General features: G+C 42.9%; 2 protein-coding genes across 2 annotated transcripts in view; one reads left to right on the top strand and one right to left on the bottom strand.

Annotated features, from left to right (window-relative positions):
* The window catches only part of LOC124158899, a 106,845-nt gene that overhangs the window by 35,002 nt on the left and 44,742 nt on the right, over positions 1-27,101 (top strand). The window lies entirely within an intron of this gene.
* LOC124158898 (probable G-protein coupled receptor Mth-like 3) overlaps positions 1-27,101 on the bottom strand; it is a 48,966-nt gene that overhangs the window by 13,655 nt on the left and 8,210 nt on the right. The window contains exons 2-3 of the mRNA XM_046534307.1: positions 8,261-8,753; positions 282-477 (exon numbers count right to left, since the gene is read on the bottom strand). Coding sequence (XP_046390263.1) covers positions 282-477; positions 8,261-8,751 — 687 coding nt within the window. The 5' untranslated portion in view covers positions 8,752-8,753. The remainder of the gene's footprint in view (positions 1-281; positions 478-8,260; positions 8,754-27,101) is intronic.

Genomic DNA, 27,101 nt, shown 5'->3' with positions numbered 1-27,101 from the left:
AATTTTACATAGGTTTTAAGAGCCAGAATAGTGGAAAAACCAATTCCGGTCCTGCAATTTCCTAAATTATTCCTGAACCTCCTGGTAACATGGGTCCCTTCATAAGCCCCAGAAGAGGGGCCCGATCATACGAATCATCCAAAACCGCCACTGACAATGAGTATGAACTTTTAATTTACTCTTTTTTTCATTGGCTCGCTCCTTATGCTTATGCACATACATATAATTTGTATATATGTATATGCTTTGGGACATAAATATTTGGGGAGAATTGTACGCACCGTCGGATCCATCGTCCCCCCGTCTACAGCAGCATCCACAGTCTCCTTCACGTCGCAAAGTATCGGGATATACTTGTCCTTGTCGATGAAGTAATCAATGCAGAAGCTTCCCGGTTTGTCCATCTTGGTGCCGTTCTTAGTTAAAAGGGATGCATTTTCGGAACTCAAAAAGAAATCTTCGAGAAGTATTCTTCTGCTAAATGTGTAAGAAATAGAGGATATATATTAATCAATTTGTAGTCATGAGCAAAAACGGAGTTAAGTAGGCACTGTCAGTCAGGGGCAACAAATTATTATTAGTGCCACCGGGATGTGTGGTATGGTATACCCACCAGGATAATCGGTAGGTGCGAGATTAATAAATGCGGAATTTTAAGATAAATGGTTCAAAATGGCGATCTTTACGGCTTTATGAGGGATACTTCATCAATCTTTACACTATTTTATTAGCAATATCAATCCAATTAAGTAAAATAGGTTAAACTTAAAAATTTCTCTGACCTCTGGGAGGGGGTTTCATCCCCCTAACCCCTCCCCCCTCGCTGCGCCACTGTTGTCAGTGAAACAACGGATACAAGGCCATCACTTCATAACACATCCTACCGGGGCTGCACTGTGGTCCCAAATCGAAAAAAACTGGCCAAAATTAATTACGCCGATGTTATTATGTATATATTTCACCTAAAGGTCTATTCTTACTGTTTTTGATCCGCTTATTCTAAATTTATAACTATTTTTTATGTATTTGCTATAATTTTATTGTTATTTCACATTTTATCTAAACAATTAATTTTTTTAACATTGGAATTTGAGATTATACTTGTGATAGTAAATAAAAAATTATATACATATCATAAAACTGAATTAGTTATTTAAAACATACATATATGCATATAAAATGACTGCATTGTTTATTTTTGGACAATCTTTGAACAACTGACTTTGAATGAACCAAGAGAACATTTTCTACTTTCTCATATGTTTGATCGTATTTGATACGAAAAATAAGTTAATATTAATTGGAAATTTATATTATAAGTATTTTATTAATATTATTGTACTGCATTAATTTTTTAAAAATTATAATAATTAATTCTAATTAAGTAGACATTTTATAGTTCCTTGTAACGTGCCAATGGATTTGGAATCAATTTTAAACGGGGTTCCTTATTTCACAAGTTTCAACGGAGGCATTATCACAATCATTGAAATGTTATAAACAATATTTCATAACTCCTATAACTCAAGCTAAACGCCAAATTTATTGATACGCTTGCAATAAGCTCTTTACGCAGTGAGGCATCAATTTAACGACCACAGGATTTGGTACGAAAAATTAAATGAGATTTTCCATTCATTTGGCCTTTTTTAACTATCAAAAAAATAAGTTAACATTTCTCCTTATCTTTCTCAGTCATTGTTACGAAAAAAGTTTAAATACATTCATAATCACTATCCGACAAATCCTCATCACTGTCGTCATCCACTCAATTCTTCCAGGATTAATAAACTCTTTACCTCGACTGGTAATTGAACTAATTTCCTTCTTTGAGCCTTAGAAATACTTGATATCATTGCATTTGAAGTTAGGAGTAATCTTTTAAACAGGTCTTCATTCGTTGCTATCCAGGAAAATTTCCTTGCATGGTGCTCCCTGAATCTTCTTATGTCCTTATTCCTCGCCTCCATTGCCTCCTCGGACAAGTGGACAATAGGAAGGGTAGCTTCTTTAGATGTCCGTCGGAGGAGCAAGTACCGATGTTTCGTGAAATTACCAGAAACAATCATGGAAAGGGCTTCTTCCTGGGAGATTTTACTTTGCCTCACATCCTTGGCTCTCCATTTTGATAACACTCGCCGCGCTCTAGAGAGAATGGTTGTTGTCACCTCATTTATTATTTTCGCCACGAACTCATCATCTTTGCTTCGATAACTCATGGATGCTCTACTGGCGATATGCTAGCTCTAAAGGCCGTTTTATACGGTACACGGAATTGCGCAGGTTAGAGTTGAACTAATTTCTAAAATGGCGTGGAATTGCGCGAATGCATGAACGAAATTAGAACAGGGGCTATTTTGCCGTCTCGCATCCACGAATTCTCGCATGTGTTCTAGCAATTCACCGCTTTACACGATGCAATTTTGATTGCGCCTTCACACGTACGTCAGACTGCGCAATTCCGTGTACCGTGTAAAACGGCCTTTAAGGAATATACAAAATATATATTGTGACGGAACATGAAACGCCACATATTTTATAGGGTGGTGAGGGCATCAATAGTCCCGAGTACGGAATGATCGAACCATTGTTGATTACTTTGAGACACAAAAAAATATATTTTCCACTTGCATAACATACACACGCATTTATCGAAATTAATTACCCTGATGAAGATGAGGTGAACGAAAAATGCACAATATGATATGATTCAATTACCCCCCCTCCAAAAACAAAAAGAACAATTCGTGATTTATAGAATATGTGGGCTGAGTTTACAATATGCCCAAATCAAGTCTTTAGGCTGCTTTCGTGATCACACTGAATCAGATTTCTGACAATGAGTCAACAGTTTGTTGATAGATACGGCGCACCGGGACAGAGAGAGAGAACCAATATCCTGGCTAAACAATTTGGGAAGTAATTCGGGTCTGGGCGAACAAGCACGAGGACGGGTCGCTAACTGCGACGTTCTTACGGTTTCATCGGAGCCTGAGTAGTAGGAGCCGTCAATGATGCGACGAGTTGGACCCAAGTGTCCGCGGGATCGAGGGCTGTCTTCCTCCCGACCTCTGGCCGTTGGTCCCGTCTGTCGCTCGTCTGCAATCTCGCTCCGCTTCTGGCTATCTCCGTAGAACAATCTCGTCCTCTAACAGCACTCTCTGGTCACCCCCAGAAATGACGACCATCAGGCACGTCACCACTCTCGTTCTCTCCCCGTCGACCGGGCTAGGATTTCTCGCCTTTAGGCTCTCTCTCTCCGCGGATTTATACTCATGTGGAGGGGAATGATGCACAAGGGATGGGGTTTTTTGAGGTAAGAGGGGTTTCACTTGTGCCTCTCCGTCGAACCATCGGTCCGTGCTGACCAACACAAAACACTCGTTTCAAACTTTCTTGTTTCAAACTCCCTATTGTTTCATTTTTTTACCTTCTCTATCCTTATTTTCAATGAATTGCAAGCATTTCAATATTCATCGCATCCTTAATTACTGAATCGGAAGTATTGAAACTTGAGGACGGCAAAAGATATCTCCGATCTTAAGAGGAATAGAATAACATCGTTTCCTAGCTAAAACAACACAGGACATGTATCAACCACCTATTTATTTACTCTAATTAGTAAGTATATTTTCACATCCCAAATAAGTAGATATATTTTGGAATCCATAGTTTTCATTCATTTTAAAGTTTTCTGCGGCTATTTAAATGTCAGAGTGACACAGAGGTGAGCATCTTACAGAATTGCTCTTTATGTCCATGTTCCAGGCTGTTACGCCAGAAACAATAAAATAAGACTGATACTTTACCGAGAGGATGAGAGCATGAATTTTGTATCTTCGTGGACAATAAAGAATTTTAATAAAGTGTGGCATTTTTTAGTGTACCCCCCCAGAAATTCCTCCGAACTTTCTCCGAACTTATCCGCAGAACTTCACCCGCTAAGGACTTTTCGCGCTAAGGTTTTTCGCGCAAAGGCCCTTCGACTCAAAAGCTTGGAGACTCTAAGTCTCGGAACTCTTGTCACCGAAACTCTGCGCTCCGAAATCTGCCAACCGAATCTGCCAACCGAATCAGCCAACCGAACCAGCCAACCAAACCAGCCATACCTGGAGATCAAGACTTATATAGGTAGTACGGCGGAGGAATACTTACTCCTTGGCAATCAAGGGGAAATGGGTGCTGAGGCACAAGTATGCAGTTTGGAGTGAGATGTACTACCAATGTCCTATCATAATTCTCTCTCCCTCTCAATATTTTTCGAGATATTGGCGACGGAAAATAACAGGAAAACGCTTAAATATATGCAATCCACAGCAAAATAATTCACAGCCGGTGCTCTTTATCCTATCAAGACAGTGTAAGGGGGTGTTATTTCGCTGCATACATATGGGTTGCAACATTTAGGCATTTTATGTTACTTTCCGTCGTAAGCATCTCGAGAATTATTGAGGGATTGCGGGTGAAACAAATATTACACCTCTTGGCTATCTATTTCCTATCACCTAGCCAAGCTTAAATGATACCTGGTGGTAAAACATAAAGGAGTAAGACAAAATTTATTCATTAGTAGAAGTATCGCGAATGATAGGAAAAATCTGCTGACAATCACCGGCGAAACACTGGAGATTGTGATAGTATTTTTCTCTTAATACAGTGCATTTTCAGAACAAAATTTAGCCACCGCGAATATTATTTCTGTTTGGGTTCCAGTGGGCGGGATCCCCAATCAAGGATATAGACCGCAGATGCCAATATCTCCTGAAGTTAAGAGTTATGGCGGCAGTGGTCAACCCTTTCTAACCTAGACCTACTTCTGGCAGAAATCAAATTTCACGATTTTTCATTTCGAAAGCGTGAAAATTTTGCGCTCAATCATAATAATCGTGGCAGCTAAACATTTTTTATTAAAATTTACGACACAAAATAATGCGTAGTTTAGATATTTCCCTAGTAGAGCTGAAAATGTATACATTTTTGATGCTGCTAAGGACAACATTGGGTTATAATGGGTTAATACAGTCCGGTTTTGAAAAAAAATTCGCATATAGGACCGACAACTTCCGCGCAGGCCATATTAAATCTCGAAAAAAAGATATTTTCGGCCCACCCTTCTATTCACCCATTGAAATCTCCGGCAAAAGATTGATCGAATCATCAATTTTGAAGGGTCTTCGTATAAACATTCTTGTACATGCGTGAAAAATAATTTATAACTTAAAATTAGAGTGCGGGAACGTTTTTATTCGTTTTGCAAGAAACGGAGTAGAAAGGAGTGTGGTTGCGCTGCATATATTTGGGTTGCATGAATTTAGGCATTTTCCTGTTACTTTCCGTCACCAATATCTAGACGTGTTGAGCGTTGGCGGCTGAAACAAAAACAACACCTTATGGCTATCCATTTCCCATCACCTAGCTAAATTTGAACGACATCTGGTGGTAACACTGGAGCCAGGAGGTTGGAAATATACTGGAGGGAGCACCAATGCTTCCGAGCGTGGAGCGCAGTGTGGCACGAATGGGGGAGCTTGGGTAGAATTAGCCACGCCCACTATGACCAAAACATTGACGATCACGTAAGGGTCGATGCTTACTATTTGGTGAAATTTTGGTCTTAACTCGTCATTCCTTTAAAATAAACTATGGAACACACACTGTAAATCTTTTTTTCTTACTTCACGGGTAGGCTTCGCGAAGTTACGTCTCAAACATCTTTTCCCAAGAAAAAATTATTATCAATCACCACGGTTACGTTCTACAACCAGCTCAACTGAAAATAAAATTTTACGAGAATAAACTAACCATTTCCCTGCGCTTATACTGGTATTTAATTTTATTACAGCCAATGGAAATCTAACAATTACAGTACAAAAGTATGTTTTCAAGGATATCCCCACCAGTAAAGTGGCTAACAGACACAGAATTCATTCATTAATAGAAGTATTGCGAATTATTGGAAAAATCCGTTGATAATCACCGGCGAAACGCTAAGAGATTACGTTAGCTTTTTTCACTAAATACTTACATAGCATTTTCAGGACAAAACTTAGCCACCTCAAACAATCAGTCGGAGACTAAGTCCAAAAGTTGTCAAACCAAGATGGAGGAACTTTGACCACGCTAAAAACTCGGAAACAGTGCCTCCAGATATTTACAACCTCCTTGCACTATAGAGACTTCCTTTGATAAAATAAAATAAAATCACTTTGTACTTTTCACACAATTTTGTAATATTTAGCGACCGGTTTCGACGTGCACTATGTCATTTTCAAGCTAGAATGCCCGACGGGAATTGAAACGGAAACGCATCAGTGGCGTATCCAGGAATTTCGAGAATTTCGTCCAAAACCAAATGTTTGAAAAACAGGGTACGAAGAAATGGGTTTTAAACTAATTTTAACGCTTATCATAATCGATAAAAACTTTTCAAAGTTTTTATCGATATCTTCAAACTTTCAAAAAACTTGAAAATCATTTTTCAAAGGAATCTTTTGTAAATTCACGAATTTTCAATATTTTGTTTACTTTTACGATGTGGAGTAACTGTATTTTTATATTTCTGGGGGTGGGTCCGGACCCCGCGGATCTCCCCCTGGCTACGCCACTGAAACGCACTACTGTGACATTTAACCTTCTAAAGGCGTTCCCTTTCCGATTAAGTAAGTAAATAGAATTGCGTCCGTGGAGTGAGAACTTTTCAGGGTGGATACAAAAGAAAGCGTTGTTCGCTCAGGGTTGCCCTTCACTGGCAAGGCCTCAGAGGAATGCACTCAAAAAAGATTGACCATCCAACTGATGAGCGCCTAGAAGACGACCTTTTAAACAATCGGTCAGGTTGAGAGTGCTGCGGCAAACAAGGCTTTCGATGGCTATGATGTAAAAAGCAAACAAGTAGTCTCTTCACACGCGCTAAATGGGTTATTTCCTCGATAGTATGACTAAAGAATAATGAACTGATGGTATTCGGTATTGAAGACTTCTCATCGGGATAAGTAACCGTCAGTGTTTTCAAAAATGGCTATCGCACAAATCGGCGCTCCAGGTCTAGAAATTAGTCTGTGATAGACAAACATAAGGGAGTAGACTCACCGATATTGTGTGCTCTTAAGCACACACGGAGAAGGAAAAAATCCCCAAACCTGGCCGCAATATGGCAATACAGCTCTTTTTTGAGTGCATCAGGCTGCGCATAATAGGGCTGTTTATGCTCTTCTCCTAGGAAGATTGGAATACATTGCTTCAAAGAAATATACAATTCAGATGCCCTAAAAATGGCTTTAAATATGTGCTCTAGCGGAGATGCCTATCAATTAAAAAAATGTACACTCGTATTTTAGAAAAATACTTTTGTCCTGAGTTGGCGCCGATGTGATAACGCAGCCAAGCCCCGCCATAGAGGGTGGTAAACGCTCAACAGGCACCCTGCAGAACTAGAGCCATTCAATGCACTGTGTTGGAAAATTAAAAACACAGTAGGGGCGGAAAGCGTTTGAGCTGTTGTTCCTTTTCCGATAATTCAATGACAGTGGTTCCCAAAGTGGACAATACCGACCCCTGGGGGCGGTGCTCTAGTCTATGGAGGCTAGAAGAAACAAATGGGGGTCAGGGAGGCGCAGGAGAGCTTCCGCAGCTTTCTGGGCATACTTTGTATTTTTTACATTAAATAGTGATTTTTTTCTCGTTTACTTGCATTCATGACCCCAAAAACAACAAAAATGTTCCTATGCATCGACGGCTTGCACAAATAACAATAGACAATCATTTACTTCTTTTCTCTAGATTGAGGTAACATTCAGGCGGGACTAGAACCCGCGGCCTTCAGTTTGGCAGGAAATGATTGTAATCCGCCTAAGAGAATGTTTGGTACATAATGTGCATTCTTAATCTGAAAGATTCCTTTGCTACTTGAATGTATGGAGGAAAATATACCATAAACAGTAAAAAGCTTAAAAATAGAATAAAAACCGAATATTCAAGCATGATGGAGCGGAAGTTTTCCTTATTGCAATTAATTCCTGCAATTTTCCACGATTATAAATTTTATTACGACCTGGGTTTTAACGTTACTACATCCTTGAAGTTGATGATGTAGAAACAGTGCAAACTACGTTCTAATGAATTCTATAATTGTGGAAAATCGCAAGTATTTATTTCAATACTTGAAAACAGCACGAGAGAAAATAACAGCGTAAGCTACTGTTACTTTTCGAGTTTAAAACTCTCTGGTGATCTAGTGTGCCCCGTAAGTAATTTTTCTCACCCACTCTCACACTTGTCCTCTGCTCCGTGAAAGATGAAGAAGGGCTTCTGGACGCCTTCGCCGATGTCGCGCTTGACCGGCAGCAGCCACGGCTTCCCCGGCTCCGCCTTGTGCGAGACGCACCCCCGGCTCGACCGGCTTATCGCCTGGTGCAAGGGACAACACTTTCGGAGGCAGGGCCGGGAACCAGGGCCGGCCGCGTTGCAGGGGCACACGACGTAGGCCTGCGGAGAGTCCTCCTTGAGCACCGTCTCGCCCTCGACCTCGAAGTAAGCCTCTCGGGGCCACAGAACTCTATTCTTTGGGTCCCAGGCGCTGCCGTTGATCATGGGCTCGAGCAGGGGAACGTCCAACCTCATCCAGGCTGGGCAGGGAGTGTCCCCCGGACGGGGAGAGGCGAGCGCGATTGTCGACGAAGCCAAGATCATCAGGAGCGCGGCCGCGGCCCGCCGCCTCCAGTTCACAGAGGGAGGCACGTGATGGTCCCCCATGGCTGCAGAAAAAAAATGGGAAATTTAGTTAACGTAGTTCACTGGAAGTACCATGCAAATATTTTTGTCGTGAAAGTTTCTGTAAAATTAGAATGTAATTCTTTTGCTTTCTTTGGTGCATTTTCACCATAGAATTTCTACTAATTGTAAGCGAATATTTCCATTAGGTCCTGAGCGACACCATATGGATTCCTCGGCAAAGAGCATTAAGGACATTGATATTTAAAAGCCATTTTTTAAATAATTGAAGAGCGATAAATCATTTGCCCTAAATTAATCAGCGATAAATGTTTTCCCCTAATTGTTCCTAAATTTTAAACTAACAAAGTCTCAAACATCAGTGCTATAATTTGTTTTTCAAGAATGACTTGTTTGTAAACCGTGTGCCCCGTAATTCTAGGTTATCCACAGATCATTATCTAAGCTTTTGAAAAGTGCGCACAATACGCAACAAAACGAATCAGCGATTCTAGGTCCTGGGACAACTCTTTTTCGCCGTTAGCTGCCCAACACAGCGATCTAAGCTGTTGGTTACGTTTTTCGGGGGCGCCCCACGTACTTATTGAGTTTGTTTCCCGACGTTTCGTGGCCGTTGCTGGTCACTTTTTCGAAGGGAATCAGGACAATCAAGGAAGATATTTGTAAGTTTTCGTGAGTACAAAAAGTACATGGGGCACAACCCTATCCTATCCGCTGGTGATGGTGCGAAATTGCGTATCGAATTCGTTGAAGAGGTCAACATTGTCATGCGAACAAACACCGAGGCTCGAGTGAGCATGGGATTTCTTTCCAATGCCATCATATCCGATAAGGTGCTGGAACCCTCTCTCCGCATTTACCCAAAGCCATAACCGGCTAAGGCTATTTCCCGGAACTCGTCCAAATACTATAGAACCCACTTTCAACCGCTTACTAATAGATTCATAAAAATGTTTAGGGGTGAACGCGACGAGATACAACAAAAAGACATAGAAACGACCTCATCTAAAATCATCTGAAAATCAAGCAAAACTTGTCGAAACCCTAATTTTTTTATTTATTTCAGTGTATCCAGCTGCCTCCATTCCTTTATTTTTGGGGCAATTAGGGAGACAAAAAAATCAATTTTTCAAAAATGACAAATTTTTCAAATCAAGCGCACATGATACGTTGTGAAATCAGCGATACATATTTTTCGCGATAGCCAGTTTCATCCTTGAAAGCCGAAAGCCATAACGAATAGAAAATAAGAACGCCTAATTGCGGATAAGGAAAAATTTTCGGCATTCGTTAGCTATAACAAGGTCTAAACATTCATTATTTATTGTTCTAGGCCATCGATCTACGGAACTCGCATCGTTACTAAAAAGACAACCTGGGGTGAAACAAATGAAGGCGTAAAAGCGTAAAGGCTTTAAAATAATGAATTAAGGAAATCTCATCGCCGACTGTGAAATTTTCCTCTATCTCAAATATAACAATTTTAAATACTAGGAAATACGTATGTAAAATTTTCAAATTTTAGATTAAGAAAAAGTTTGAAAAGAGTTAACTCAATAAACTGAAAATTTTCGAGATAATGGCATAAGGTCTTAACGATAAATACGTAACCAAAAGGAACTTAGAACTGAAGTGGTGACTCTTATTAACATCGAGGAATAAGCTAGCCTTTTTTTTATTTTCAGTATCTGCGTGGAATAGAACGTAGGCTTACATGGAACATATTACCAATCACCCAGAAAATTTCTCCCTCCCACGTTCAATATCCATGTTCAGTTTCGCTTGAGACCAATTACTCTTCTTTATGTCCATATTATATTGTTGTCCTTCCCTCTCTTCCCTTTCTTACCCAATAACCATCCCTGTATTAAGTTTTACCTCCCCTTACCAGCGAAGCAATCCAAAAGCACGCAACTCAGCGCTACGATGAGCTATTCGGTCACATGAGAAGAATCCTAGCCTTAGAAACACCACGTATAATCCATCACTCCAAAAGTGTCAGGCTCCTGAGAAAGAATGAGTCAGTCACGATGAAGGTTCATTTTTTAAATAAATAATACCCAATAAGCACTCAATGACGGGTATTCTCCACCCAATTTTTACGCAATTTGTCAAATTACTTTGTGACTTAAAATCCACCACGAGGCATCATACCCATTTTTATTTCCACAGTTTCTTATTATGTAAATGACCTTCATCTGATAATGCTCTTGATCTAGCCGCCAAAGAACGACTATCACATCAAGGAGCGACGGAGTGAACAGATTATGAATATTTCAAAGATTTAAAAATTTTAGCGATTGACTCAATTGCAGCGTCCTACGTACAAAGAAATTTATTTGAAACGTACCCGTAGACGTCATTAGTAATAAAATTGAGAACTAAAAAATGCATTATTACGAGGAAAAGAAATAACTCAGTGCTAAGCCATGAAATATCAAGAGAATGGATAATAACATGAAGCTGAAGGAAAAAACGTGAGAGCTACATTTAAAAAATGAACTGCTACTTTATCTCAAAGATAATTTTAAACTCGGACAAATCATATTTTTTCAGATATTTTTTGACGTATTTTTTATTCATCGACATTAATAGGGATTAATTTATGAAGACACTCGCTGTCAAGTTCAGGATCCCTTCGTATGTTTTAATGTTGAAGTATCAAATGCCTAAATGGAACATTACCACCGAATAAATCATTTTTCATGCCAGATAATTTTTATTTTATTTTCAAACCACCGAATACAGCTCATATTGGCCATTTTTAATTCAACATATATAACAAGTAAACGTACACGAACAATCACGCCCTGGACCGAGGAAACCAACCCACGCGGGACTCGAACCCGCGACCTCTTGTTTCACAGGTGAGGACGTTACCCCTTCGCCACCAAGGCTGACATTATGATGAACAATGGCGCTCATCTTGTAAAATTTCAACCGCATAAATTTAATTACATTACATTTCGTTATTTCTTGCTATGATATGTTGGTTTGTAGCAATAAACTATTGCCTAATAACGGCTGGCGTGTTTAATTCAAATAACGAAGAACTTCACGACTTCATTTGATCTGGTCTTAGATCAGTTAGAGCCAGCCTGACGCCAGTGCCAGACTTCCAAACATGCCCTTTAACCATTTATTTTAAAAGGGTGAGTGCGCAGAAACTGAAAGTAAGGATCGTGAATTTTCTGGTGAAAAAGCTGTCGTATGCGATCATAGTAATTAATATTTTGAGTGGCAATTTCATCCGAGTTATGCGAGATAAAAACAGAGGCTGAGAAAAAAAAAACAGTCACGTGATTAAGTTACTCACGTTTTTCCTCTCCATGATAACTTCAAGTTAATTCAAGTTTAGTAGTAGTGGATAAGGATTAAAAGGGTCAGGAAAATACAATCGGGGCCATTCCTTACGCTTATCTAGGCCTTCACCGAGGGTCAGTCTTTGACGTAAAGGGACGATGCATACCGAACTCCACCAAACCTGTTTTCTTCTTTGTTCATTTCCCGGTTTTGATGAAATCCTCTCATCTAGAACAATACCAATGGTACTAAAAACTACCTCAAACCTCTCAAGTACAAGAAGGATACCAACAAAAATGGAACCACCGGGGATTACCGTCCATGAACATTTGTGACACTGGGAAAATGGAGCCACGGATGGCAAAAAAACAGCCAACGCGTTCTACGATGCATCAGTTTTTGCTCTATCTCCATTTTAATTGTGCTAGAGAAGAAAAAATGTAGAACAGGCACGTCATTCTGTTTTCCTTATTCAGTCACGCTCATCAGGCCTGCATGTATACTAAGAAGCTAGAATTTTTTGCTAAGTTGCCAGTAAGCTGATCTAATTTTTTCGGGCAACCTGATCATCTATTGAGCAACCTTGGAGTGCCCTAAGACAGATGTCGCGAAAAGCTTTCCACGAACAAGAATAGGTTTCTTGCAAAACGCGAGATTTTCTTTTGCATTTGATTCAATTCACGAATTTCAGTTCATCCTCGTTGGATCTCAAATTCAGGTAGCGTACGAGACATGTGGCCCAAATCACGTCGTGAAGTCGTATCCTTCGATGCATTCACAGCATAAAACGCCATTTCGCTTGCGTTCTCACTCTCGAAAAACACAATTTTTATAAATACGGAACTGCAGCCTTAATCCTCATGTCTGCCTTGCTTCATTTCCTTCGCCGCTAAAATGCGCAAAGCGTATGGCTTTCCTTCGCTTTAGGAGCCGCCGCAGATTTCCGAGCCGGCATGAAGATAAAAACCAGTTCAATGTACTTCAACATCACGTTTAGACGACGTGGGTATCATCCAAGTCACAATTAAAAGAAATAGCTTACTATTGAGTTAGATCCATGTGCTCAATCCACCCAGTGGAAGTTTTTAAATGCACCTCTCTACGCTGGGAAGAACTCGAACCAAGTCATTGACGCAGCTCATCGTTATTACTTACAAATATCAAGTCTATTTTTTAGTATAATGTAGCGTATACACAGTCATCAAATTAATACTTACTCAACGACTACATAAATAAGAAAATACGAATACGAATTCAATCCAAGGCCAAGCTGAGAGTAAATCTTAAAATCAAATAAGCATTTGGTAAAATAAAACAGTAGAAAATTTCCTGCTAATCAGTCCACACACATTGGAAGTTTTCTATTTCAGATAGTTCATGAAAATATTTATATATAAGAAACTCATATTTTATATTTTCTCGACTTGATGTGGACTCGTCAAGAGAGAACACCTCTATGTGTTCAAAGTTCGGGCTTTACTCTCCGGCTGTGGCGCAATGCGCACGACCTGGACTGCTAGTCGCATAATATGCTCGGAAGTCCATACCACCATGTCCGGTATAGTCCACAAATTTCCACAGGGAAGAATGACGCCTCGGTAGCTTAACTGGGCGGACGTGTTTCTCGATCACTGCGAGTGAGCCCCAAGGCTGAATTGTTGCCGGCCGGAGAAGCCTCTCCTTGCCGGGAGTTGGGACGACGGAGTCCCGTGTTTATTTTTCGTGTATGTGAAGTGAAATCTTGCACAGGTGGAGAGGCAGTTTTCTAGTTGTCTGACTTAGTTAGCGGCCACTATGCGGCCGTTAATTTACTTTTTTAGCTGTTCCACCGGTGTTTATTTAGTGGTCTGTAGGCGGTTCCGAGAACAAAGTGACCCCTGGCTCCTATATCTCCATCCTTTTGTATTGATCTTACCGTTCACCTAAAATGGCGGTGCAAAGGATTAATACCCTACTGATTCAACTAGAAGAAGAAGTGAAAAACGCAACGCCGCTCGAAGTCCACTCGTTTATTGGATTGTTGGGCCTCGCGGCAGAGGATGTCGTTGCCATTCAGTTTGGCTTGAACCGGAAGGACATCTTCGTGAAGCTGACGCATGAAAGCCTTGTGGAAAAAATTATCGAGAAACACCCGAAACGTCTCCCCTTCCCATCTGAGGACACGAAAAGGGGATACATAACTTTAGAAAGGACCTCCGGCTCCCCTATGAATGTGAAAATTTCATGTCTACCACCTGAGGTTAGTAAAGAGGACATCCGTGATCATTTATCCCGCTATGGGAAAGTTATAAGAATGTCAGACGACAAGTGGTCAGGAGATCAGTTGTTCGGCGTACTAACCGGCACGAGAATTGCCCGAATGGTGGTTGAGAAAAATATACCTAGCTATGTAAATATAGCAGGGAATAGGGCCGTTGTTATTTATGACGGACAACGAAGAACCTGTGCCCGTTGTGGAGAGGAGGGTCATGAAAGACGTTTGTGCCCACGTAATTACGCTGGTAGGAGTTACGCCCAGGCGACCTCAGTAGAAACAGTCGAATTGAGCGAGGCCGTGGATGAGGAGTGTGGCCTCACTCCTCTTGGACTCGAAGGAACCACGCAGTCCGCGACCGCCCCTGAGCAGCATATTTCCCTGGGAGGGGTATACCCCGGAACCTCCCCTACCATCCCCCGACCACCGCCCCCGCCATCATCCCCACCCCTCCCAACTCTACCAAACACCCTTGGCCATCAAGAGAAAGCACGCCGCCATTCTAGTGGAGAAGAGGAAACTCCTAAGAAAAAAGGAAAGGCTGAGAGAACTGCAGTAGACACTTTCATCGCCGGAAGCACCGAGGACATGGAGAATCCCATAGTGAAGGTCGCAGAGGAGATAGAAAATCAGCGAAGGCGAGAGGAGGTGACGCCTAAGCAGGGAAAGAGAGAGGAAACGAGAGCTATTTTGACTGGCGAAGACGAGAGTGAATTCGGGGAAGGGGATGTTTCTGCGGCTATGGATACGGAGTGTTTGCCCCCCGAGGCCCTCGCACTTATCCCCTCCCTGACTCCGAAACCTCCTACCTGCGACGTCAAAGAAACATCACTCCGTCCGTCTCCGAGTCAAAAGTTTCCCCTGAAACACTCTCCCCTCCCTCCCCTCGCCTCATGGAGGTAATCCCCAGCACCTTCACCTTATCGATTCCACAATCAGAGAGTGACGAAGACGGAGAGTCATCTGATAACCATTCCAGCCATTTGGACGCCAAAGACGACGACTGGCAACCGGTCATGGCAGTCCGGGGGTCTCAACGCCGGGGCAGTCGATCGGGTAAACAAAGGGGCGGACACAGGAAGAAGAGCCACGGTGGAGCATGCAAGAGGAAAGACTCAAGTTAAGCCCTATCCCACTACTTCAATTATGATCCTGTTTTCTTTAAATATTGCCGGGTCTTCTAGCCCACTTAAGATTAACCTATTTTTGGCACTTTTTAGAAATTACGGGGCAGATGTCGTCTGCCTTCAAGAAACAACAGAGGGAATCATTTGGCCTACTTCTATTTATCGAGCCTTTGCAAATTGCGGAGGGTCGCGTGCGGGCACCACTATACTCGTAAAGAAAGGCATCCCAGTCCCTAATGTACGATTGATTCTCGCCCCGTCGGACACGGAGTAGCTGTTCCCTGCAGGCAGTTTATTCAAGTGCGGCTGATCTTCTTGCGCCTTGCGCCAGTATTATTATTATTGTGCTTCGTTATCACGACAACTGACAACAAGGAGCTCTCCAGCATCTGCGCGCCTTTGGGCGCCATGGATCTCGAGTCCCCAGAGTCTCCGAATCCGGAGATTGCATGGGAATTTGAGAAAGCATCACGCCAGCCTCTCCGGCGGCCATCAGTCAGCCCCGTTCCTGAGGAATCATCCGAGACAGCAGCCAACCAGTCTCCGTCGGCCATCCCCGTTCGAGACTCGGTGAGTCATGGCACTGACCCTCCCCCTAGTGTTAATCATAGTGATCCCAGTGTCTCCGATGAAACATTCATTAGCATTTCTTTGCCTAAAGCCAAGCTTAACGATCCAAGTGTTCGCGATTTACTCGGCCTTCCGCCGCTGACGCCTAACGTCACTCAATCCGGCGATAGTGCCTTCACCTTATATCGCAAACGACAGCGTATGTCATCTTCGCCTCCGATGTCACCACCTCCAATCGTTACCAGCAACCGTTTTGATGTATTTGCCAGTGTAGACTCTGAAAACGGCCCTAATGAGGACCATTTTGGCCCTCTTCAGGACCTTAGCCACAAGCACACCAGCAATGGTCCTCTTAAGGGCCTTAACCACAAGCACTCCAGCTCTGCTTCAAGCAACGGCCCTCTTAAGGACCCTCATCAAAGTACTAGCGCCGCTACGCCTCCCAGACCACAGGTAGTCCGCCCAGTGGACGCCGCGTCATCATCCACGGCAGCAGGACCTTCGAACGCTCGCGTTAATCCACCAAGAGTCAAAATACCACCAATTTTCCTGAAAGACGGCAGCCAATGGTCAACTAAAAACAGAGCAATCGTTGCTGCAACTAGCAACCCACCAGTCTGCCACTCCACTGGATCCAACATTCGCATCCAATGCCACAATTCCGACGATTTTCGCTCTATTATTCGCCTGTTTAAAGAAAGAAATTGGGAATATTTCACGTACCAGCTTCAAGAAGATAAGAAGATATTTCTTCTCCTCCGCGGCTTGCAGGCTGACACTACCATCGAAGAAATTCAGGAAGGACTAGAAGCCATTGGACTGAACGTGGACGACATTGTACAGCTTCGGACTACTCGTCCCCTGAAATCTGAACGCGAACGCCGAGAGCGTATTCTTGCCGATGATCCAGGCGCAGCATTAGCACCTCTGCCTACACGCTTGCTACCGCTTTTTCAACTAAAGCTGTCATCCGCAGCGGATAAGGAAAAGTTTGAAAAAATCACCAATCTCTGTGGACTCGGCGTCAAAATAGAACCATTTCGTCCCTCACCAGGGCCACCTCAATGCGTCAAGTGTCAGCGATTTGGTCACACTCACAAATCCTGTGGATTGCAAGCAAGATGTGTTCGATGCGGAGGCCAACACTCTCATACCGATTGCACAGTATTCCGCCCAGAACCTGCTAAGTGTGCAAACTGCCAAGGACCGCACCCAGCTAACTACAAGCAGTGCCCTCATTACAAGACTTTTGCAGAAAAAATGCGAGCTGGACGAACTGCTACAAGCACCGTCCCTGAAAACAACAACGAGCATTATCCTCCACTATCAGACGCACGTACCAATTCCACTGCAGATTCCGCCAGTCAACAACCTTCTCCTGCCTCCGATCTACAATCCTTCCTATCAACCTTATTCACCCCATCCCTTCGGCAAAAAATCACTTCCTGGATTTCTAACTTAGTCAGGCAACTAATTACTCCCTCTACCACTCCCAAATCCGAAATCCTTTTTAATGCCATAATCCAAGGAGCTCTTAGTCTGCTGTCCGATGGCTAATCAGAACATTACTCAGTTACGGATCCTGCAGTGGAATATCTGTGGACTGCAACATAAACAAGAAGAACTACGTCATCTCCTCAATGAACAACTTGTTGACATTGCCTTAATTCAAGAAACCAAATTAAAGCCAGAAAAGAATATCTTCATCCCGGGCTATCAACGCTTCCGGCAAGATCGCGAGGAAACTGGCGGAGGAGTCTTACTACTTGTCAAAAATTCGATTGCAGCGTCAAGACTCCCTTATAATCAATCTTCTTCTGTTGAAGCTGTTGGCGCATCGATTAGAACAAGGATTGGAAACGTTGCCATCTGGTCCATCTACCGGCCACCAAACAACTGCCCTAAAAAAGAAGAATTTGCAGCAATTGCAGCACTTCTGCACGGAATGGCCGTTTTAGGAGGCGACTTCAACGCTAAAAATACAACCTGGGGATGCAACGCAACTAATCGTCCTGGCATCTTACTCCACCGCTTGCAGCAAGAGAAGAACTTCGAGATTCTGGCTCCCTTATCTCCTACTCACTTTTCTTCCCGCGGTTCCAGCGACATACTGGATATCGTTTTAACCTACAATATCCCTTTGCCAAATCAACCCATTATCCTAGACTCATCCGCCTCTGATCATCTTCCCATCCTGTACACCATTCCTTGCTCACCCTCCGACCGAATCAATCCCTCAAAGCCCAGAATTAATTACAACAAATTCACAAGACTCATCGGAGATAATTCATTCAAGCTTGAAGATCTTCCGCTGCAAACCCGGTCTGATGCAGACGTTTTCATAGGAAAACTCACGGACCTGATCAACGATTCTGCTGCACAGGCGAAATTCATTCCTCCTCCGACATCGCATCCTGACGCAATTCCTATTGAAATTCTGACAACTATCCGGCACAGGAATTCAGCCAGGAAGGCGTGGCAGCAATCAAGACTGCGAGAAGATCGCATGAAATTCAACGCGCTGAGAAATCGCGTACAACGACTTCTTGCAAATCATCGTAAGAAATCCTGGCACGATAAATTGAAGAATATTGAATTACATCACGGCAGCATCTGGCCAGTGTCGAAAGCTCTACGCAAACCGCGCCGAGACATTCCTTCATTGAAAACCGTCAACGGCCGGGCAACCACGGATCATCAAAAAGCTGAAATTTTCAGCGAAATGCTTGAAAAACGTTTTTCAAACGACTTGCCATCCGAGTTAGAGGAAGACTGTACCACATCCTGGCTAGCCCTAAACTACTACCCAATCTCTGAACCTTCGCCTATATCCTCTTCCGAAATAACATCAATAATCCGAACCCTAAAACCCAAATCTGCTCCCGGCCCTGATAACATTCCCAACCGTCTCCTTAAAAATTTACCTTCACCCACCATAAACCTCTTAACCAAACTATTCAACTTCCTTTTGCAAATTTCCTACTTTCCCACTTCCTGGAAGAAAGCCAAGATCATTATGATCCCGAAACCACACAAACCTCCAACCAATTCCTCCTCCTATAGGCCAATCAGTCTTCTAGACACTCTTGGCAAACTTTTCGAAATTCTCATTCACCGCCGGCTGAAAGAATTCGTCAGAAAAAACGACGTTCTGCGACCAGAGCAAGCAGGATTCCGGCAGAAAATATCCACTACGCACCAAATTGTACGCCTGACCGAAGCCATCACTTCCGGATTCAATAGCAAATGGATCACCCACTGCGTTTTCTTAGACCTGGAAGCGGCGTTCGACCGTGTCTGGACCCTGGGCCTAATCTACAAACTGTCTGCTATCGGAACTCCATCATACCTACTCAAAATAATCCAGTCCTTTGCATCCGACCGTACATTCTTCGTCCAAGTTAATTCCGCTCAATCCTTTTTCCGCCCAATAACCTCTGGTGTTCCCCAAGGAGCCATCCTCTCCCCTACCCTATTTAATATTTATGTTAACGATACTCCAACCAATCCCGAAACCCACCTTCTCCTTTACGCAGACGACACCACGATTCTGGCTCAGGGTTCAGACCCGGAATCTACAGCGGATCGCCTTCAAGAACACATTGATGAATATGAAGACTGGTCGCAAGATTGGAAACTCTCCATAAATCCGAACAAATGCTTACATGTGGTATTTTCCAGACGCCCAAGAGCCGGTGAAGGACCACGAATTTACTTCAAAAACAAAACCATTCCGAAGCAAGAAGTTGCAAAATACCTCGGCGTGGAACTCGATAAGCGTCTAACATGGTCACACCACATCACTTCTACCATCAACAAAGCAAAAGGCGTTGCAGCTGCCTTAAATCCTTTACTTCGGCCATCGGCCCCGCTATCATTGAAGACAAAATTACTTCTATACAATAGCACCATCAAACCGCTCCTAAGCTACGCATCTCCGGCATGGCTTCATGCAGCGCCAAGTCATCTAAAGAAGATACAAACGGCCGAAAACAAAATAATCAGAAGGATCATCGGCGCACCATGGTTCTTGAGTAACGCCAGCATCAGGAAAGACCTAAAAATCTGCCCAATATTAACCGACCTGAAATCGCAAATAATTAAATTCTCGAAAACGCTTGGCAATTTAAATAATGAAATGCTCGACAAAATCTGGGACTATGATTACACTAACCTCCGTCACAAACAACCCAAAACCGCCTTAAATTCCTCCCACATCCCTTCCCCCTGATTTGATACCGTCAGTGCCATGACTTCTTAAATACTTCACAGTAGAAAAAACCTCAAGTTGAAACTCCTGGTAGACAGCACGCCAGCTGGGAACTAGGCGCCAAAACCAAAAAGAAACTCGTTGCGTGCGTGCGTAATGTACGATTTCACGCCTCAGGTAGGATAACTAGCCTAACTATTTATGGCGAAATTAATATTATCAACATATATGCGCCGCCGGGTGAGAGAAATAGAGTAGACAGGGAAACATTTTATTCGGAAACTGTTTTACCTTACGTGACTTCTTTCACTGGGAAAGCAATTTTAACTTTGAGAAGATTTCAATGCAATTTATAGAAGGGAGGACTCGGAATCCAACAATCAAAGAATTTCATACCGACCGAGCCGAGCCTTATCTTTTCTAATTGATGCGCTTTGTGCAACTGACGCTGTTTTACGCAGCACTTTGGGCCCCGCCCCTTTCACGCGTGTTGGTCCAAGTTCTAGAACACGCATTGACTTTATATTTCTCTCCCGATCACTTAAACAAATCCCTTACACCACTCATACCATACCGGTTTCTCCTTCTGATCATTGTGCCCTCCTTCTTGACCTCTCGCTCCCTTCCGGCCCTCACTCCCACCGCCCTGAAACAACCATGTGGAGGATGGACACTAGACCCTTTCAAGACGAGGATTTTCGTTGCGCTGTCCGGCGACGGGTGGCGGATCTTATCTCCATGCGTCGTCCGGGCACCGATGCTCTAACCTGGTGGGAATTTACTTTTAAACCAAAGATTAAATCCTTTTTACGACGCTCAACATATGAGTGGCGGAGGGACATGGATGCCACAATCATGTTCTATCGAACCGCCTTAAGAGAATTACTAAATCTCAATCCCCGTCCAAAAAATTTTTATGAGGAGACAGCCCTTTTGAAAAACTAGCTAAATTCAAACCTCCTTCGCCTCACGAACCGAAACCTCTTCCCGCCAATCACCCTGTAGAAATATTCACCAATCTTCTTCTTTCCAAAGTTTCGGACCCCGCTCTTCTTAACTCTCTTCATCCTCCAACAAACCTCTCCACTACCGAAAAAAGAGCACTTAGCAATCTGAGAAAAAATTCTGATATTATCGTTACTTCCTCAGACAAAGGATCTACTATTGTTGTGCTCAACTCCACCGACTATCTAACCGAAGCCCAAAGACAACTCTCTGACACCTCTTCCTACACACATACCTCGCATGATCTCAACCCTGCCTTTCACCGAAACATCCAATCCTTTTTAAAAAGGAAAGCACCAAAAGAGGGCCTTTCTAGTGGTGACATTTCTTTATTATCTCCACCCCATCCGCGAACCCCTCACTTCTACATTCTACCGAAAATTCACAAGGCCAACAATCCTGGTCGCCCAATCGTCTCCTCTTTAAATTCCCCCACAGAACGAATCTCTTCCTTTGTTGACTATTATCTTCAGCCTCTTGTACAGTGTACACTCCCTTCCTTCCTACATTAAAGATACGTACGATTTCCTCAATCGCCTCCATTCTACCTTTCTCCCGGTTGATAAAGACATCATTATGGTCACTATCGACGTGACCTCACTATACACCTCTATACCTCATGTAGAAGGCCTTGCCTCCCTTCGACACTTTCTTGACAATCGACCTACACCTCAGATACCCAGCACTGACTTTTTAGTCGATCTCTTTCACCTAATCCTCACTAAAAACGTCTTCTCCTTCAACGATAAACATTATCTGCAGATCAAAGGTTGCGCCATGGGAAGCAGATTCAGCCCTTCATACGCAAATTTATTTCTTGGTCTCCTTGAAGAATCCTTCCTATCATCCTACCCACTTCAACCCTCACTTTGGCTTCGCTATATAGATGATATTTTCCTTCTCTGGCCTCATGGAGAAGACTCACTGAGCTCTTTCATTTCAGCACTCAATGAATTCTCCGAGCTATCCTTTACCTCTAACCACTCCCCCTCCCGAATAACTTTTCTCGATGTTACCATTTCCCTAGAAAATAAAAGTTTCATCACTTCAGTCCACATTAAACCTACTAACAAACAACAATATCTTCACTTCAACAGCTGTCACCCCTCACATACTAAACAATCCCTTCCTTACTCTCTCTCAGTAAGAGGCCACAGAATTTGCAATAATCCCGAATCCTTGGACATTTTTCTTAATAATCTTCACCACTCCCTTCTTCGTAGAGGATATCCTGAGAACCTCCTGCGTAAGAAAATCCTACGCAATACTTACAAACCCAAAATTCATACCAAGAAACAACCCACACATCTCTCCCTTTCCACCACATACTTCCCGGGCGTGCAGGCTTTGAACAGAATCATCAAAAGCCTTTTTCCGATTCTTTCTAACAATGTCACTACTGGAAAAATCTTCTCTAGCTGTCCATCCTTATCCTTCCGTCGGCCGCCAAATCTATCTTCCATTTTCAAAACGACTAAACCACTCTCAAGGTTCACCACCCGTACTAGCTCTTTACCTATCCCTTGCCAACGACCCCGGTGCAAAACGTGTGCTATCCTCATTACCCAGTCACTTCCTAACAAATTTCTCACTTTTCCGCTTCCTTCCACTCCATCCCCCACCTATACAACTAGTAATGTAATTTATATCCTTTTACGCAATTCCTGCCCCGCCTTCTACATTGGTTTAACCACCACCTCACTCAACCTACGGATTAACAACCATCGAGCTTCTTGTAAACCCACTTCCCAATCTGCTTCGCTTCCTGTCCCTACCCACGCCTTTTCCCACAATTTAGAATATGATGATTGCTTTCACATAGGAATACTTGCCTCTCTCCCACCCTCCGCCTCACCGCTAGATTGAAATCTCTTTGAGCAGTCTTCCATTTGGCTACACCAAGCATTCAACCCGCCTGGCCTCAACAGGGCCCACTGATCTCTATAGCCTTCTCCTCTTTCCCATCCCCCATTCCCCACCCTCTCCCTTCCCCTATCTTATCCTGATCCCCTCAGCCTTTGGGCATCCTCTGTCCTCCTCAGTAGGGATGGACTTAGTCGGTCATTCTCGTGATCCCAATCACGGTGACCATTCATTTGAGTGACTCTGTCATGAACGGGAGGTCATGATTGAATGGGTCATGATTGTGGAAAGTGGACGGCAATCACGACCGAGTAGGCAATCACGACCGAGTAGGCAATCACGACCGCGTAGGCAATCACGACCGCATGGACAATCACGACCGAGGAGGCATTCACTACCCTGTTGTCAATCATGACCCGCTGATCGCTCTCTACTTAAGGGCAATATCAATGTAGCTTGTTAAACGAGAGATGAGTTGTTATTATTATTAATATATTATATAAAGTTTTTTCATTTGATAAAACCAGAAACTAGTTAATGTTTATCTTAATTACTTCCAAAACATTTACAAATACAGAATGTGCCTTAAATGTTGTTTATTACACTCCTTTTATTGTTTTTCAAGATACAGAATCAACGATAATTTCCAATCATTCGTGACGCATAGGGTTAGTGATCAATATTTTATTATGGAAAGTCAATATAAATAATGGACCTGATTGAAAGGCAAAAGAGAAACTGGGCTCTCTGAAGATTTTCGGCATATCACCTGAGATATGAAGGCCATAGGTACCCTGAATGGTCGATTATAGAAAACTTTACAATTATTACGAACATTGTCTCTAAAAGTGATTACAATACCATGCCATTCATCACCACGAGTGAAAGAGCAGTCAAAAACGTTCAATTCAGGTCGCGAGTGACGTTCATCAACCGCGACATCTTCGAAGAATGATAGCGATTGGATTGTGTTTGAGAATGACCTATGCAATGAACAATCACGAATGACCTAATGGCTGGCGATTGACGGAGAACGACCACGATCACGAATGACCTGCGTCTAGAACAATCATGAGTGACCGACGATCGCGACTGATGGAGAACGTCCACGGTCACGAACGACTGACGGGAGAAAATGACCCTCTCGGTCATCTGAATGATCCCGTTCACCGATCAATCTCGGAGATGACCCTGGTCACATGATTCGATCGTTCATGACCGACCCATCACTACAGTCCTCAGTCTCTCCTTGGCTCCTTCCCGACGAAGACCCTAAGGGGTCGAAAATTTGAAACTAACGTGTGAGTTCTCTTTTATTTGTGTCTATGTTTTTTGTGGCCTATCATGGCATTTATATATATATATATATATATATAGGGGGGTATATATATATATATATATATACCCCCCTCTCCCCTTCCCCTTCTTCCACCCCCACTACCTCACCAAGGAGGGCGACTGGAGGAACTTACCCTGCCTGCAGCAGTTCACCTTCAGCATTGAGGATAGCGGATCAATCCGCTGAAACGTCTGAACGTTTATTTGTGTGTCCCTTTTTTTACGTGTGTCTATGTTTTAGTAGTACAATTTTTGTTCGTTCGCCTCGATCGGCCACATATTTATATTATCGCTTAGTGCGCTTTCATCAAGATTTTATATAAAATCTTGATGAAAGCGCACTAAGCGATAATATAAATATGTGGCCGATCGAGGCGAACGAACAAAAATTGTACTACTAAAACATAGACACACGTAAAAAAAGGGACACTCACAAAAAAACGTTCAGACGTTTCAGCGGATTGATCCGCTATCCTCAATGCTGAAGGTGAACTGCTGCAGGCAGGGTAAGTTCCTCCAGTCGCCCTCCTTGGTGAGGTAGTGGGGGTGGAAGAAGGGGAAGGGGAGAGGGGGGGAAAAGGGAGGGTAGGGTTTGTTTTGGCTTTTAGTGGGCGATGTTTAGCCCGGGCGTTTCAAACGCCTTTTCAACCCAGATGTGGGCCATCTCCCTCGTCCTCACCTCGATGATAGTAGCCCTCTCTGGCAAAACTTCAATGAAGGTTAGGGAAAAACATTGGTCGAAGGTACTAAGGAACGAGGGAACGGAATTAGAGAAGGAACGAAGGAGAAAGTGAACTCATGGCAAGCAGAATCGGCAACATTTGTCTTAGCAAAAAAATGGAGCTCTGGACCCAGGGTGAACAATTCAACTCCGTGAAGAGCTGGTGGAGGGATTGGAAATGTAGTCAAAGTCTTAGGCTGGATGAACGACGCCGTGAACCTGGTTTTTCAGAATCTATTTTAAGGTTTCAAAACAAATACTTTTAATGAAAATACAATTTGTATTCTCACTGGCCCTACAAATTTAATCAGGGTCGGATCCAGGATTTTTCTGGGGGAGGAAAGGGTCTGACAGGCAAACGATCTTCTCATACTTGAGATTTAAGACAAGATACAACAATTACTGTACCAAATATTCTCTTTATTTTAATATGAAAGTTATTATAATTGTACTACGAGATTGAGACTCCGTAATACACAAAACAAAGCGAAGATATTGATAACCGTATCAAAAATTTTGTCTTTTTTTTAAGCGTCTGGGGGGCACGTTCCCCTGTGCTCCACCCGTAAACCCGCCTATGAATCCCATGGCGGCGACCAAAAACGTAACTGAACATCATTTTAACCAAAGTTTTAGACAGGATAAAAGTCATCAAAAGTAATTAAAATGATAGGCTTGTTTTATCCGGCATTTAACACATGAAAATCAGCAAGCTCTGAGGCAAACACATTGAAATATGCTATTCAAACGCCGACAACGGAGAATTCCGTACTTAGCACGTTTTTTCTCATCTGAGATGCGATGCGAACCATTTCCCAGAGTATTTCGATTACTACTGAATACTTCTCGAGTTATTGATAGTGTTGCCGATTTCAAAATTCAAAAGTCTAACGAAAAAAACAATTTGGGATTCAAACCATGCACAGATATGGATCATATCCATCAAAAACCTATCTGAAAAAAATTTCATTCAAAGTCTCAGGCTGGACCAATTAATAATCGAGCCAATAGCGATTGGATTTGGTATGATTGGCTGGCTTTAACAGTACAGTGTTTTCAACGAAAAATGTCGACCGTCATAATGTCACGATAAATTCTAGGCCATGCAAATAGTTTAAAAAAACGCGAAAATTCGACACAGTGCCAACACTTCGACATAAGCGTTTTACAAGCCGAAGACAAGAACTTGAGATTTCATAAATCAGGTAGGTGGGTAAGTACCTATTCGGAGGAGGCGACGGAAAGCTTAAGCCATTTGCACCATATGGATGGTTACGGAATGAAAGATGTAGAGGAACCCGGGTACCCGCACCAGTGTTGCACTTGTAACCTCCTTCACAAAGCAGTGGGGCTGGGGTCGGATTATCTCACAAAATCATTCGAAGACGCCTTGTTGGATCTGGATTTGAACCCAGGCCAACGGGTTGAGAAAACAACAAATAAGCTACCATAGCAACCTCATTCCCTTTAATATATATTAACACGCAGCTTCTAGATAAGATACGGAGGAGACAGAAGGTATGGATGGAGCGAGTACTTAGCGGGGAGAGAATGTTGAAAACAGTGCTAGAGGGTAGATTGTTGGGTAAACGAGGAAGAAGAAGGAATAGAATATGGTTTTTAGATAGATATAAAGGAGCAGGCCTAATTGTGAATTGAAGAGGGAAGCGCATGAAGAAAGGGAAGGCTGCCAGAATGCCTACCTACCCCATGGATACCTACCTTAATACGAGGTTGTATTGAAAAGTAAGGTCTCCAACGACGCCATTTCCGAACGCGAGCCGCTTGGCGAAATTTGACTACAGCATTGCATTCTCTGGTTCCCACGATAAAATTTGGAACCACTCGCGTTACCTTAGTCGCCGTGTAGTAGTCATAAAGGATGAAGCTCCCGCTTATAGCCCGGTCAAAATAGACATTGACCCCTGCATGAATTTCCAACAAGCTGAAAATCTGCATGAACCTCAAGGATACCACTCT

This window comes from Ischnura elegans, chromosome 5 (assembly GCF_921293095.1).
Source record: "Ischnura elegans chromosome 5, ioIscEleg1.1, whole genome shotgun sequence".
Classification (NCBI taxonomy): domain Eukaryota; kingdom Metazoa; phylum Arthropoda; class Insecta; order Odonata; family Coenagrionidae; genus Ischnura; species Ischnura elegans.
The sequence above is the reverse complement of the archived record's forward strand: the minus strand, read 5'-3'. Positions and strand labels throughout refer to the sequence as shown.